This window comes from Marmota monax, unplaced genomic scaffold, assembly GCF_021218885.2.
Source record: "Marmota monax isolate L192 unplaced genomic scaffold, Marmota_monax_Labrador192_F-V1.1 WCK01_AAM20220418_F8-fsc00017, whole genome shotgun sequence".
Taxonomy (NCBI): domain Eukaryota; kingdom Metazoa; phylum Chordata; class Mammalia; order Rodentia; family Sciuridae; genus Marmota; species Marmota monax.
In genome coordinates, this window is record NW_026695241.1 from 23,736,217 (window position 1) to 23,751,382 (window position 15,166).

The following is a 15,166-nucleotide window of genomic DNA, read 5'->3' on the forward strand; positions in this document are numbered from 1 at the left end:
GCCAGCTTATTTACGATATATATGCAACCTTTGTATTGAAAATATCCTGGAACTTTAACAAAAATTATACATGCTGACTAGTATAAGATTACTTTCCAAAAATTCTAGTATGATGTCTTTAGAAGTTCTATGCCATACCCTAGATGTGATTAATATATTTAAAGCCTTGGGAAAATATTATGTGAATGTTTGGAGTTGTAACGGTAAATCTAATATTCCACCAGGCACGGGAAAAAACTAATTTGTCTGCCTTTGTTTGATGAGTTTCAGCAGGTTCATTTGTAGCAAAGAATGAAAGAATTTTTAGTCTTACAGAAGGTTAATTAAATGTTTAAGAAATAGAAACATGGTGTGAGTAACAAGGCAAAGAAGTTATCAATGGCAGTATTATTTAAGGGGCTTTTTGAAAGGTTAAGAAACAAATCTTTTTTAAAAAATTAAGAAAATGCTCACCTCTTTCTGCATGTTGAGGCTAGGCCCAAAATTCACTAGCAGAAGGAAAAGTTCCCTCAGGAAGAAAAGAAGGTAAGAGGAAATAGAAGTGGGGTGCTCACAAAAAGCAAAGGTTCCTAGAATAAATATTTCTTTTAAATTGGTTGCCTTCCCACTTCTATATTTTAAATGTTGGTTTAGCCAATAACAAGTTTTTATAAATTTATCTACTATTGGGCTGGGGTTGTGGCTCAGCAGTAGAGCACTAGCCTAGCACATAAGAGGCCCTGGGTTCGATCCTCAGGACCACATAAAAATAAATAAACAAAATAAAGGTATTGTGTACAACTAAAAAATATATATATATATATATATATATATATTAATTTATCTACTGTTAAAGGAATTAGGATCATGATCTATGAGAGATGAAGCTTCTTGCTCTAATAAAAAAAATCTAGAAAAAGAATCAAATCTTAAATCTCAAGGGACTTTACAAAATGAAACATTTTAAAGAAATAAGATTTTGCTACTCTCAAAAAAAAATTTTAAAAAGGAAGGGCTTATCTCTTCTCATCTATCAAATGTTCTTCCTTCTTTAAAATGTGAAAAGAAAGTAATTTGTAAATTGTGCTTTTGGACAGAGAGATTGATAAAGTATATATGTAATTACGTCCATATTTGTCTTTTTAAAATAAAGCATAGCGTTTTGAATGGATTGTTACATTTTTTCCCCCCAGTACTGGAAATTGAATCCAGGAGTGCTTTACCACTAAACTACATGTCCTTAGCCCTTTTCACTTTTTAATTTGAGAAAGGGTCTCTCTAAGTTGCTGAGTTTGACCTCAAACTTGAGATCCTTCTGCCTTGACCTCCCAAACTGCTGAGATTACAGGTGTACACCATAGTTCCCCACAAATTGTTAAATTTCTAATTTGAGACATGAACTCATCAGATTTGAGATAATTAAGAAGAAAACACTTATTGAAATTTTAATGGAAAATAACCCCAATATTATGAATGGATGTTTTCTTATTTGGAAATATTGAAAAAAATGTTTAATATGTTATTGGGGTTGAGAAATTAAATATAAATATACATAGAGATAAGGATATCCAATTGACCATACTTACATAAATATTTTAGTTGTTATTTATTAGGTTCTGGTGATTGTGAAATAAAAACCACTCAATTTTACACAATGTAAAACAATATATTTTAGTGAGATGAAACAAACTGACTTAAACTGAGGTCAGTTATCTGTTATTTCTCAACAAGCTCATCATTAGGTCTCATAATTTTTCTTATTAAACACTATCCAGATATTGGGAAAAGATGTATTAATAGTATTAATTTGAAATACAAAAAAGAGGGAATGCTAATTTAAGATCTACTATTCACATTTCTAAAAGTGATTTTGCGATTTAAACTTGACAAAACCAATCTGATCATTTTTTTAAAAAAACAGTACAACATAAGGCATGCATAATGCAACAGGCTCATGGTTACATGCAGAGAAAGCCTAAGAGCTGAAATGTATAGAAGAGAAACAGAAAGAAAAGCAAAGCTCTTCAAGTGCTTTCTTGGTTCCGACAGAACAGGTTAGAAGATCTGTTTCATGCATGCTAACTTGGTGGAATTTTAAAATACCATACCTTAGGGGTGATCCGATGAGCAAGGTAGGAGGGGTAGGGTTACTCCCTGCATTGTGCCGGCGCCGTACTGCCTGGCGCCTAAATGTGCTGCGTTCACGGCGAAATGACACTGCCTCCTCGCTGGCCTGTGCTGCTGCATCAAGACAGACTTAGGTCAAATAGGAGCCTAGGTCAGAGATGTAAATAGCAGCTGACCCTATCTTTCCCTTGACTTCCCACTTCTAGAGAACTTGTCTGCTTACTCGAAACTGTTTCTATCTATACAATTAGTGTATCATATCCAGCAGTCAATAAAAAAGTATCGTTTATTTAGAGTTAATTTGTTTTGAAAAATGTTTTGATCTATTATCTGACCTCACCATTTCTCTTCAACTTCAATTTCCTACTGTGAGATCTATGTTGCTTTAAATCTTTTCCTGAAAGTCTCATTTATTTTTGTCTATGTTCCTCTACTCTCCCTTTAATTAAGTCAGCTCTATTAGTGTTTGTTAGTTTCTATTAATGGGAATGGGCATTAGATTTTACTCTCATGAGAATAATAAAAGCAACTAAGAGTAACAGATGCTCCTTGACTTATAATAGGGTTACATTTCAAAAAAAATCATAAATTGAAAATACCATGGGTCAAAAATGCATTTAATACATCTAACCTACCAAACATCATAGTTTAACAAAGAGTATAATGTACAGTATTGACAGGCTGCTTCACCTTGCGATCATATGGCTGATTAGGAGCTGTGGCTCCCAGCTGCTATCCAACGTGAAAAAGAATATCATATCACAGTTTCAAACCCTAGGGAAGTGATTGAAATTCAAAATTTGAAGTATGATTCTACTGAATGCATATCACTTTTGCACGATTGTAAAAGTTAAACAGTTATAAACTGAACCATAATTAAGTTGGAGTTCCTCTGTACTTCTCTGAAGATGCCAATGAGTAAGGCAGCAAGCTTGTGAAAACAATGACTGAGATTACACAGCTAGTTTGTTAAATATTCAAGAAAGCATAAATATATCTTCACTATAAAGTATTCTGTTACTATCAAACTTTATTCAAAACCTCTATGGCCCTGGCCCTAGTTCCATCAACATTAGGAAGCAAGTATCAGCAAAATGCCAAGTATAGAAACTAATAATTTAATCTAGAAGCAAGAAAGTACAAACTAAACCAAGCATGCAACAATGGCATAGTAGAATAATATAAATTTTACAAAATCATATTAATTGACCAACTAGGGTATTCAAAACAAATAAAATTATTTTTCTCCATTTTAATATAAAATAACTATTGTTCCCTAGTAATCTAAATATTTGGGGAATCATTTTGATCTTTGACAAAGGGTATTTTGATGCCAAGTATAAATAAAGACAAAAGAAGTTAGTACAGAAACATTTCTCCCAAACCTAAAAATTCATTTAACTATGAAAAGGCTGTTATTTGTGGGATTAAAGTTCATGTAAACAAAAATCACATATGGTCAATAAAAAAAAAAAAAGATGCTGATTAAATCTGGTCATCTTGAGCTGAACTTTCCAATATGGTAGCCACTAGACATATGTGGCTATTTAAATTTAAATTAACTTAGTTAAAAATTCAGTTCCTCACATTTGTGAACAATACTTCAAGTATTCAGTAGTGTCATGTAGCCAGTGGCTACCATTATTAGACAATGCAGACAGAACATTGCCCTCATCATAGAAAGTCGCATCCAACAGTGCTAGAAAGTCGCATCCAACAGTGCTAGAAAGTCAAGGCTGCCATATTGTTATCACAATCTATAAAGCACATTGCCTACTTCGCCAATTCCTGACAACCAGGACCTCAATGAAATGAAAATGCAATCCACATCATTACAAAGAAGAAAACATGTTGGCAGGGCAGTCACTGGATGAAAGATGAAACAAACAAACAAACAAACAAAAAAAAAAGCCAATAAGAAAACAAGCCAGCTGAGGGAGGAAATGCAGTTAAGTCAGGTAACAGAATTTATATCATTATTTAAAAACTCAAGTCAAGTCTTCTTTCATAAAATATTACACTGAAGATTTCTCTACAGTTGTGACAATTATGCTATTACTTATAAGTCATTGCTTATAATAAACTATTATTTATAGGTCAATCTAACTTTATTATGAAATTTTCAACAGTCCCTCTATTTTGTTTTAAGCAAAATGGCAAAGTAAAACTTTCCCAGACACAATTTATAGGACATAATTTAATCTATAAAATATACTAGAACTATTCAGAAGGACTTGGGAAAAGCAGCATGTGATCACTGAATACTGACAATAGGAAGAAGGGAAGTAGGAGACAGTTTTATTATCTTCCTTCTACTAAAAACGTAATGGTGTAATCAAATCAAAGCTAGTTATTCCATAGTACGGGGGGAGGGGGGGTGAAGAAAAAACAAAAAACTATGAGAGTGCCTATGCTTAGTCAAAAAGTTCTTAGGTTTTTTTAGATATCTTTTTTTTTTTTTTTGCCACAAACACACCATTCATATTTTATTTGCAAAATAGCAACGCAACATCATTTATTCCTTAATGGGCCTGACCACACTCAAGGTGAAACTTTAAGCATTCATTGAAAAATATATCAAAGAAAAGTTGCAATTATTGCCCAAACTGTCCTTTGTAACATTCAAGATGTTAATGTGTACTGTTAGAAAAACTTTGAAAATGTTTACTGTGGCAACTGTTTTAAAAATAGCTAGAATCACACCATTGCCAGAAAATGCCAAACCATCATTTACAGACACAGTAAATATGACTAAACCATGCCCCCTGGAAATGTGCTACTTAAATGTGCTCTCTATTTCAAACAGGGTCCAATTGGGATCAGGTGATCTTTAAACATTAAAATAATTTGCTATAGTCATATAAGATACAACCAAACTTGATGAAAATTTCCTTACACAAGTGTAAAAAACACTTTTTAAATCGCTTTACTTTATAGGAGAAAGAAAATAAGCTGGTTTTTGTTTGTTCGTTGGATTGTTTTTAATCTTTGAATCATGGCACGAAAGGGAAGGGAGAAAATACTTTAAAAACTGATTTTGAAGTTGACATTTTGAAACTGCATAAATTCCAGCATCTTCTGGCAAAGAAGGATGAAGTTAATTAGTTGACAATAGTAACATAAAAAGCAAATGATGAAAAGCCGATGATCTAAGTACAACTAAACTTTATGTCAGTGTACAAAAGGGGAAAAATTACATTCAAGAGATTCAAAAACCATGAAATTCAAGATTTATCAAATACTTTTAAGAACATAGTTATATATATTATTTTCAAAAAGTATTTTTCAAAATTGCAACAGTTTTGGCATTCTAATCATTTATTTGTGTCAAAATGAGTATAAAAGACCAGTTTATGATCATTACTAAGAGGGATCTTCAGATAGTTCAATTTTTTTTTATTTTTTCAGTATAAGTGATACAATCAATAAGGTTTAAGCCCACGAGTAATTCATTGTCAAGGTACAACTATCCTCAGATATTATGACAGCAGAGGTTTGACTTCTGCTGAAGATCACAACAAAAGTTAATTGCACAACCCACATTTCCCGCTTCAAGTGTTACTTCCCAATTATCCCAATCAATTATAGAAAATTCTACATGTTCCATGCTGAATTATTTTAGTGCAATTATTTATTTTTATATGGGATATTAAAATAAAATACTATAAGATGGCTTTAATCTTTGAATGGCAATAGAAAAGTATTAAAGGCAGATGCATTAAACAGTGAAACTGGTGAAGAAGGAGGTAAGGGATGTCCAAATTCTATCTCAAAAACTGGAAGATTCTGACTAAAAATATGTAGAGATAAAGATGCTTTATCTAAAACCACTTCAATCACATAGCTGACTAATTATTGAAAGGATTCATAGGTTACAAGCTACTTTCTGATAGAAATGTAATGCTATGCCTAGGTTCCTGGGAGAGCTCAAATGCTCTTAATAAGTTAAAAATTTAGAAGAAACTACTCAAGAGAACTCTTTTTGATGGGAAGTGTAGATTATGGGGGAAAATAGGAATACATCTGGGAAAACCATGGGGGAAAAATGTATGCTTGAATCTCAAATAGATAGGAAAACTGCTAGTGAGAAATTAAATTTTTAAGAAAAATGGCCAAAGTATGAAACAAATATATTATGCACCTCAGAAAAATAAAAGACATTTGCAAATATTCTGGAATACACTGAAATATTCATCAAGGTGTAAACAATTACTTAGGAATGAAATTACCATAAAAAGAAACAAACATTCAAATGGTTTTACAAAACAAAAAATTCTGAAATAAATGTTTTAGTCTAGCCATGAAATCCATTTTATCTAAACATATTTCCTCTTTCTTACTTTCCATGCCAGCCAAGAACAATGCTAACATCAACATGAAAAGATTTTGTTCTATTAAAGAAATGTGGAAATACCATTTTCTGGGAGGCTAAGGAACAATCAGAATCTATTGCACAACTTCTAAACATCAATTCCGAATTAAAATAATTTCCATCTGTGCAAACAGTTTTAAGACTTCTTTGCTTTTTCTTTAATATTTATTTTTTTAGTTTTAGGTAGACAGAATATCGTTATTTTAAATTTTTGTGGTGCTGATGATTGAACCCAGTGCCTCATGCATGCTGGGAGAGCACTCTACCACTGAGCCACAGCCCCAGCCCCAGACTTCTCTGCTTTTTGACAACTGCAAATAACAACAATATTATTAGCTGTATTTTGAGTTAAAGACAATTTGCATATCCTTACTAATATTTTCCACAATACCAGCAGCCATACAGTTAGGCAGACAAAATGCTTTCTAGAAACTAAATAATACTTTGGAGTCTACTACACACATACAGAAAACAATTCCTAAAAAGTACAGCATAAGGATTACTTACTTTCGTAAGTAATTCCTAATCCTTTTAATCCTTTGTGAATGGAATAAAAATTATTAACCTTCTCTTAGAAAAGTGTATTCAAATACAATTTTCTATTTATTTTTCAGGAGATTCACCTAACATTGGATTACTAGAGAATATATATTTAAAGTGACATATTTGAAAAGGGAAGCTTCCTGAAATGATCAGCATTTAGGTTACATAATGAATGCACAATTTACAAAGCACTCTCACACTTCTAAGCCCATTACAGTCTGACAGTTAACTGTGAGACAGGCGGAGAGTTATGATTCCTGCTTTACAATTAAGGAAACTGAGGCATGGGTTGCATGGCTTGTCAGAGTATTCAATCATTAATTAGAGATATTAAAATGTAATTGTTCACTTTCAAACAGAAATTTCACTTCTGCTAGAAAGAAAAAATATTGCCATGTTTATTTCCATATATGAACACTTATTTACTTTCTCAATAAAATACCATTTTTCTTGATACTGTTGTAAGGGAAGATTTGTTTTCCAAAGCTATTTCACTTCACTTAGTGAGTATGCTTCTAAGATTTTTATGTCTAAGCTCTGAATAGCATAAACATAATCTTAATGAATCAAGATCAACTACTCATACAATTGTAGCACTGTACTATAGTACAATATTAAGCAAATAATATGATGTCCTTGAACACTATTAAAATAAAAGATGGTTTGTCCCTATATTTACTGATCTTATTCTGTTGTGTCTGGCTTTGCTCAGTATAGTTACAGCTCCTCCTTTAGGGTAGGCTATGCATTTTTTTCTGCTTTCATTACTTCAGCCTCTCTCCATCCCCTTCTACTAACTTGCTTCTTCTAACATGTCATGTGAACCAAGAAATCAGAAAAATAAGTTTATTAGTCCTTATAGCCCTATGTACTTAGCAAAGTACAAAAGCTTTAATTCACATTTTCTTGTCTGTTCAGTGGTCTTCGTCTTTTCTTTCCAATGCCCAGTGATATTTGAAGAGGGGGGGAGCCCTATAATTTACATATGTAGCACAAACCCTCAGAAATTTGTTTATTTAGAAGACTTGACTTTTCTTTGAATAGTAGTTCTCTTTAAAGATTATCTTTGAGCCAGGCACAGTGGTACATTCGCATGATACCAGCCTGTAATCCCAGCTACTTGGAAGGCTGAAGCAGGATGATCAAACATTAAAGGCCAACTTCAGCAACGTGGCGAGACTGTCTCAAAATAAACTAAAAAAGGCTGGGGACATAGCTCAGTGGTGGAGCATGTGCCTAGAGTGTGTGAGGCCCTGGGTTCAATCTCCAGTATAGAGGGGGGGGGGGGGGGGGGGGAAGATGACCTTTATCTTTGGCTACAAACACAAAGTTATTAAAGGATTACTTACAAAGTGATCTAAATATTCTATTTAAAATAATTTTCTCAGAGAAATACATGTTAAGAAATCCAGAAAAATGTACAAAGTAATAAGTAAACCACAAACCTCTCTACTCTGGCTATTCTTTACAATCTGATACATAATGGAGAAAATATGCTAACAGTATTGAATCATGCAGAAAATAAGTTTACTAGCCCGAAACAAAAGTTTAATAGCCCCCCCCCCAAAAAAAACTTTAATTAGAAAGAGACCAGCAGAGTAGGAGAAGGGAATCAAGGAGCTAAGGGACAGACAGTAGGGCAGAAGAAGGGAATCAGAGAGAGTGAGGAGGAAAGGGAAGATACTGGGGATTTAAATATAGGAAATCATGTTATGAACATGTACAAAATTTTCACAATGAGTTCCACTATTATGCATAATGATAATGTACCAATAAAAATTTTAAAAGAAAAAATCATTTATTAAAGTACAAGCTAGAAAACAGAGGACATTTTGCTAGCATATATAATTGTACTTTTTTTGTTCTTAAAATATCAGTCATAAATTAGATATGATTTATAATTACAAAAGAGAAATTAAGTATAAAACAAGAGGTCAACAGAAAATCTCTTAGTCTGAATTTAAAACTTTTTTCCTAAGTAACTGCAGAAGATTATTCATAACATCTGATTTTAACCAAATTACTAAAACAAACACTTCTTTCATAACTAAATATCGAAAGATAAGTTATACGACACATTGTTACTAAAATAAGGTAAAATCCATAAGACTAGATTAGATGTCAACTAAAAATAATTTTTTCTGCTAGTATTATATAAAGAATTAGAAATTCAGATAAAAATATTATCTGATTTTTTTAATATTTTACTTTAATTATTGTCAAATTTCACACAATGGCATAATTAAAACATTTCTAATTTATTTCTACATGTTATTATTTTTCTCTATTTATACCACAGAATTAATACGATAGGATATGTGTGTTTAGTAAAACAAGCCTGTTTAATAACAATAACAGCAGCAACATTTTCTATGTACCAGACTGCCTAAGCATCTTAGTGCACGAATGCCCTTAATATTCACAATTACCCTATGAAATAAGTACACTCATCATTTCATTTTAAGAGGAAGAAGCTGAGGGTTAAAGAAGGTAAATAGCTTTGCATGATTCACAACATTGGAACTCCTATACTAACAAAGGCACATAATTCCATGTCACTAAACTAGATTAACTCCTATTTTAGATATTTTATTTTAATACTTTATGAAGCATTTCCTAATGCTATCCCTTCACAACCAACACCACCCAGTTTAAAAATAAAACAAAAATAATCGGAGAACTCACCAATACCTCAAATTTGCTGAAATAAAATCTATTTGCGGTTTTATGTCTAAGAGTTAAGCAGTAACATATTTTGTTGACATGCTTCAGAAGTACAGTATGCAAGAAAAAACTAGACAGCCCAAAAACATTTCTCCTAAATTGCCAGACAAGACTTGTAACAAATAATGTTTATGTAAACAAGTATCTTTAACATGTGTTTGAGATTCTATATAATTTTTTTGTTTTGTTCTTTTTAGTTATACATGACAGTAGAGAAGATTCTATATAATTTTTAAATAATGAGAATAAAAACAAATCCCCTCCCACTACTTCCAAGCTTCCAAGAAGCGCAAGTAAACAAACCTCCCAAAAAACCCATATATATAGTTGCAATGAAAACCAACTGAACATAAAACCCCAACACATTTTTTTTTTTAGAAATTTTTTTTTTTCAAAGAGAGAGAGAGAGAATTTTTTATTTATTGTTTTTTTAGTTTTCGGCGGACACAACATCTTTGTTTGTATGTGGTGCTGAGGATCGAACCCGGGCCGCACGCATGCCAGGCCAGCGCATTACAGCTTGAGCCACATCTCCAGCCCACCCCAACACATTTAAGTAATTTTGTTTTGCTTACACAATGAAGCTCAAAAATAGTCCCTGAATGTCTTCCTCTGGCAAAAAAAAAAAAAAGATTTTCAGTAGTTCACATACTATTACATTTCTTCTACCAAAGTAGGAATAAAAACTTTTAGTTCATTTTTTGCTTCTTATTAACATTTAATGAGATCTTTAAAAAAGAACATAAACAAACAATCAGAAGCTGGAATCTGAAAAATAAGGGCTTATATGAGTCAAAGAACTATATTAAGAAGTAACACGTTCCATGTAACTATTCCTAAAAAACAGAACAACCCACATTACTTATGAAAAGGAAATGACAGTTTAAATATGAAGGCATAGATTTACTATAGGTCTTGCACTTATTTTCAGTATTTACATTTCAACGATACCTAGAATAATAATATTTTGCATTATAGCATGTTTAAATTTTATTTTGATAGCAACTATAAGAATTAAGCAGGTTTACTCATATTTTTTGATAACAACTTAAGCTACATTTTATAATCTAAATCTTACACAATGACTCCAGGAAACTTAATTACTATATTGTCACCAAATGGTTAAAAACATTTCAGACACAATTCATTTCCCAAATTTAGGTTTAATAGACTACTTTCTTCCTGAGGCACTACAGATCATTTCTTTACAATCCATGAGAAATTAATCTTTGTTAGAAACTTTACTGAAGCAGGAGGGGGGAGGGAAGAGAGAGAATGAGGGAGATGGGGGAGGGGGAGAGAGGAGAGAAGGGGAGAGAGAGAAAGGGAGAGGGGAGAGAGAGAAAGGGAGGAAGGGAGAAAGCACAGGGAGGAGGAAAGGAGGAGAGAGGGAGAGAGGGAGAAAGAAATATGTTTACCACAATGTGGACTTGTAAAATGCTCTGGATGAAATTAAAATTCTTTTAAATAAAAAGCACAGTCACATGTTTGGGAATATCTGTACCAACAAAAAATCCAGCTTAATTTTTTTTGCAGGGGCGGGTACCAGGGACTGAACCCAGGAGAACTTAACCAATGAGTCACATTCCCAGCCCTTTTTATGTATTCTTTTGAGCCAGGGTCTCATTAAGTTGCTTAGGATCTTGCTTAATTGCTGAGATTGGCTTTGAACTCACAATCATCTTGCCTCAGCCTCCCAAACTGCTGGGATTACAGGTGTGTGCTACAAGTCCAACTCAGTTTAACTTTCAACAGAGACTAAACACTATTACACCAATAAACTAAAATCTAAAACTAAGGATAAAGCAAAATAAAGAGAATAGTGTAGAATCTTAAAAAGCTAAGATGCTAATAACATAAAATCTTCTGTTTCTATTTTAAAAAGCAGATTTCTAATAATGAGAACATATTAAACTATTCTGCTTAGGATTAAATAGAAACAACTATTTAAAACAACTAAAATAATGAGGCCAACACACACTGACAGAATACAAAAATCACCTATCCAACTTTGTACAATTCTCTATAAACCTGAAATAAATGAGTTATTATTTTAACCAAAACACCATCACTGTCTTGGAGGCATCATACATCCATTAATGAATACACAATGGCACTATAACCTAAAAATTGAATGTTAGTAAAGAAAAAGTTATAGTTAAGTTATAGGTAACTTGAATTAAGCATGAAATAAAATCAAACAGACAAAAGAGAGCCACAATTTTTAAAATATATAACTGAAACTAATGTAATATTTGGAGAAATCTCATATGATACGCAGAGTGATCTAATTCTGGAAGTTCAGTGGCATGCACTACATAAGAGATGACAAGTGGTTTCCTGTGCCAATGTGATTATTGCTATTGCTTTACATGGAAAGGGGTGTAATTTTTGTTATTCCTGGCAAAATATTAACAGATGGCAACTAGCTTAGAAAAGTGGAGGCCATTAAGAACAAATTGACAAACCCAACATGTTTTTTGGTATACATTCCAAAACCTTTAAGACAATTATCTCCTTCTTCATTTAAAAAAGCTTGTTTTACCGCACAGTGGAAGGGGAATATTAACAGAAAGCACATTTTAATTAAGCATTACTCTCATCAATAGCACCAAATTTGCATGATTCTTGGGATGTCTCTTCTTGTACTTTACTTACCTCCACTGACTGCATCTTGCTCGTCCCCTTCAGGAAATGCAACCTGGCTTGGCAAACTATTCCTAGATCGAGTGACTGTTTCTAACTGGGAAGCCCGTCCCAATAAAGACAGCTCATCCAGCACCTCTCCCTCTTTGGCCTCAAGATCTGATTTTGAAGTGGTTAAGGGCTTTATACTTTCAGGTGCCATTAGCCTATTTGAGTCATTCAAACATGCTACTGTGCCACTGTCCAAGCTCAACACTCGGGCACGAGTCTTGGCACTATTTGTGCTGGAAGTCCGTCGTGTAGCCCTCTTTTTGCCAGTTCCTTCAGGACCAGGATGAGCTCTATGTGAGTGTTCAGAGTCTGTACCCCTTTCCTTATGAATGTGTTTGGTCTTTAGAGCGCTATATCTGCCCTCAGGAGATTGGCACGAATGAGAAGTAGTGCTAGAAGAGCTGTCACTGCTGAACTGATGAGCAGAATGGACACTTGATGCTCTACTCAAGTCACTTTGATCACTAGAATCCTCATCATGACAAAATATAGCACTATGTGGTTTGGTTCCAGAAACACCTCGAAAAGAAACATAGTCCCTGTGTCGACTAGAGTCAAAACTGCTGGCTCGTTTCTTTCCTGTCCTTCTCCTGCCTGACTTGTGGGCAGAGGCTGTCCGGTGGATTAAGCTAGAGGATTTGGGTCGTACATCCCCTTCCTTCTGCTTTCCACCAGTATCTTTACAAACTTTTAAATCCACCAAAGTGACAGGCGTCTCATTCTGCTCTTCTTTATTTTCAGCAGGTTTCTCAGGGGTTGGGTCCTCTGGTGCAATAAGCTCATTTGCATGGGGGTTTTTATTGGCTTCTTCAGATGCAGAGGTGCTGAGCCCTCTCTGGTTGTGCATCTCATCAGAGGCCTGAGAATCCTGGGCCTCAGGAGCCCCACTATTTGTACTCACTTCCAGGGCAGTCTTGTCACTGTTAGTCCTTTTGTCACTGGCACAGCAACTCTTCTCTGAGTCAGCACAGCACTCTTTTTTCTTAGCACTTTTCTTTCCCACTTTAGGAGACTCTTCATGCTCTGACAAGATGCTTTCTATGTGAGTGGAACTAGTCTGCTCACTTTTATAGCTGCTGACAGTACTGTTGGTATCACGGTCTGTGCCGCTACAATAGCTCTCTGTTGACCCGCTACTCCGTGTGCTCAGGCTCCTCAGGCTGTCCATGCTTTTGTCTGCATTTAGAACTTTGCTCTTCCCACTTTTTGTGGGTGGCTGAGAATTACTGTTTTTCAGATCACCAGCAAGCTGGAATTCCCCAGGTAGACAAGTATTTTCCACCAAGGATTCTTTGGATCCAGAATGAGGTTTTGAAGATTCTAACTCACTTACTGGATCTAACCCACGTCTTTGCTGATAAAGAGGGAAGTCATTCAGTGAAGTATCAGGAAAGGCCACAGCAGAGCTGGAAGTCCGTGGTACACCTCGCGGCCGGTGATCTTTCCTGTAAGAATGTGAATGTAAAGGTACAAGAGAGGCTACTTCTGTGTCACACGCGCTGGACAGAGACTGATCGATGTGGTGGTGGTGGCTATGACTTGGCAGACTCACTTTGTCACTGAAGTCCCTTGGCAAGTCCTGTCCACAAGAGGACAAAGAAGGCTGAATGGAGATGAAGGAATCATTGGAGACCAGACGGAAGAGCTTCCTATCAGTTGCCAAATCTGTTTCAAACACATATTTGGAAATGTTAACACAGATGTATGTATGCTTATGCATTGTTTAACAATGGAAAGAATTCAAGCCATACAAAAAATCAAGTATAAACAATTTCTCAAGCAGTTCAGTGAATAACAGTTGACCAGTCATTCAAAAGAGCTGATTTCTACTTCATAGCTACACAAAGAAAGCTTTCTACTAATGGAATGAACTGAACTTTCAAATCCAAGTTCTCCAACCAGCCTCAGAAAAGGTTCTGTAGACTATCAATAATAAAATAATAAGCAAAAAAAGAATTTTATTTATAATAGACCTGGATTTCTATGCAAGCTCTAACTTATCAATGAGGTGACCTGGGGTTACTTTTTTGAGCATGCTTCTTCATCTATAAAATATGATGTCAACCTCACTGAGTACTAGTAAGCAAGGAATACTGAGTTCTTCAAATATACTTGGCTTGCCATAGTGCTGTTACAATTAATGGTAGCTACCATTATTTTACCTAACACAATACTAAAATCCTTCTGAAAAACTTATATTATTATTTTACAAATCAACAAAAACCTAGAATATTCGGGAACAGAAAATTACAGGGCTTACCAATCCTTACCAATAATTTTGACATAATGATGCAAGGTATCATACTATTCACAATGATTTTTAAAAAAAAAACAGTAATTATAGGACAAGATATTGCACTTCCTCTTTCATCATTCATACAGCAACCCAAAATGCTTTGTGGAAAGAAAAAAAAAACACATATTCTCCTATATATATGTAAGTCCATTCTTTTAATCCATCATTTAGGGTAGTGATGAGTGATTTGAATTACCATGTATACTATGAAAATAAAATATGAGTAAACCTACCTACATTGTAACTTATCTTGGACTATAGCTTGACAACTGATCTGCACAAACGCTGATCTTTTTACTATATATTTTGACAGACAAGGTGCTTGAATCTGTTTTTAGTTCAATAAAAAGAAGCATTATCTTATTTGTCATAACTGCATAGACAAGAGCAATAATAAATTCTATAGTGAGTCAGATTCTTCTCAGTAG

General features: G+C 34.1%; 1 protein-coding gene across 6 annotated transcripts in view; it reads right to left on the reverse strand.

Annotated features, from left to right (window-relative positions):
- The window catches only part of Pcnx1 (pecanex 1), a 154,478-nt gene that overhangs the window by 92,607 nt on the left and 46,705 nt on the right, over positions 1 to 15,166 (reverse strand). For 3 of the 6 annotated variants that reach the window (XM_046440990.2, XM_046440988.2, XM_046440993.2), the window contains 2 exons: positions 12,404 to 14,107; positions 2,088 to 2,220 (listed from right to left, as the gene is read on the reverse strand). In XM_046440990.2, coding sequence (XP_046296946.1) covers positions 2,088 to 2,220; positions 12,404 to 14,107 — 1,837 coding nt within the window. The remainder of the gene's footprint in view (positions 1 to 2,087; positions 2,221 to 12,403; positions 14,108 to 15,166) is intronic. The other 3 variants (XM_046440992.2, XM_046440991.2, XM_046440989.2) reach the window with 2 other exon arrangements.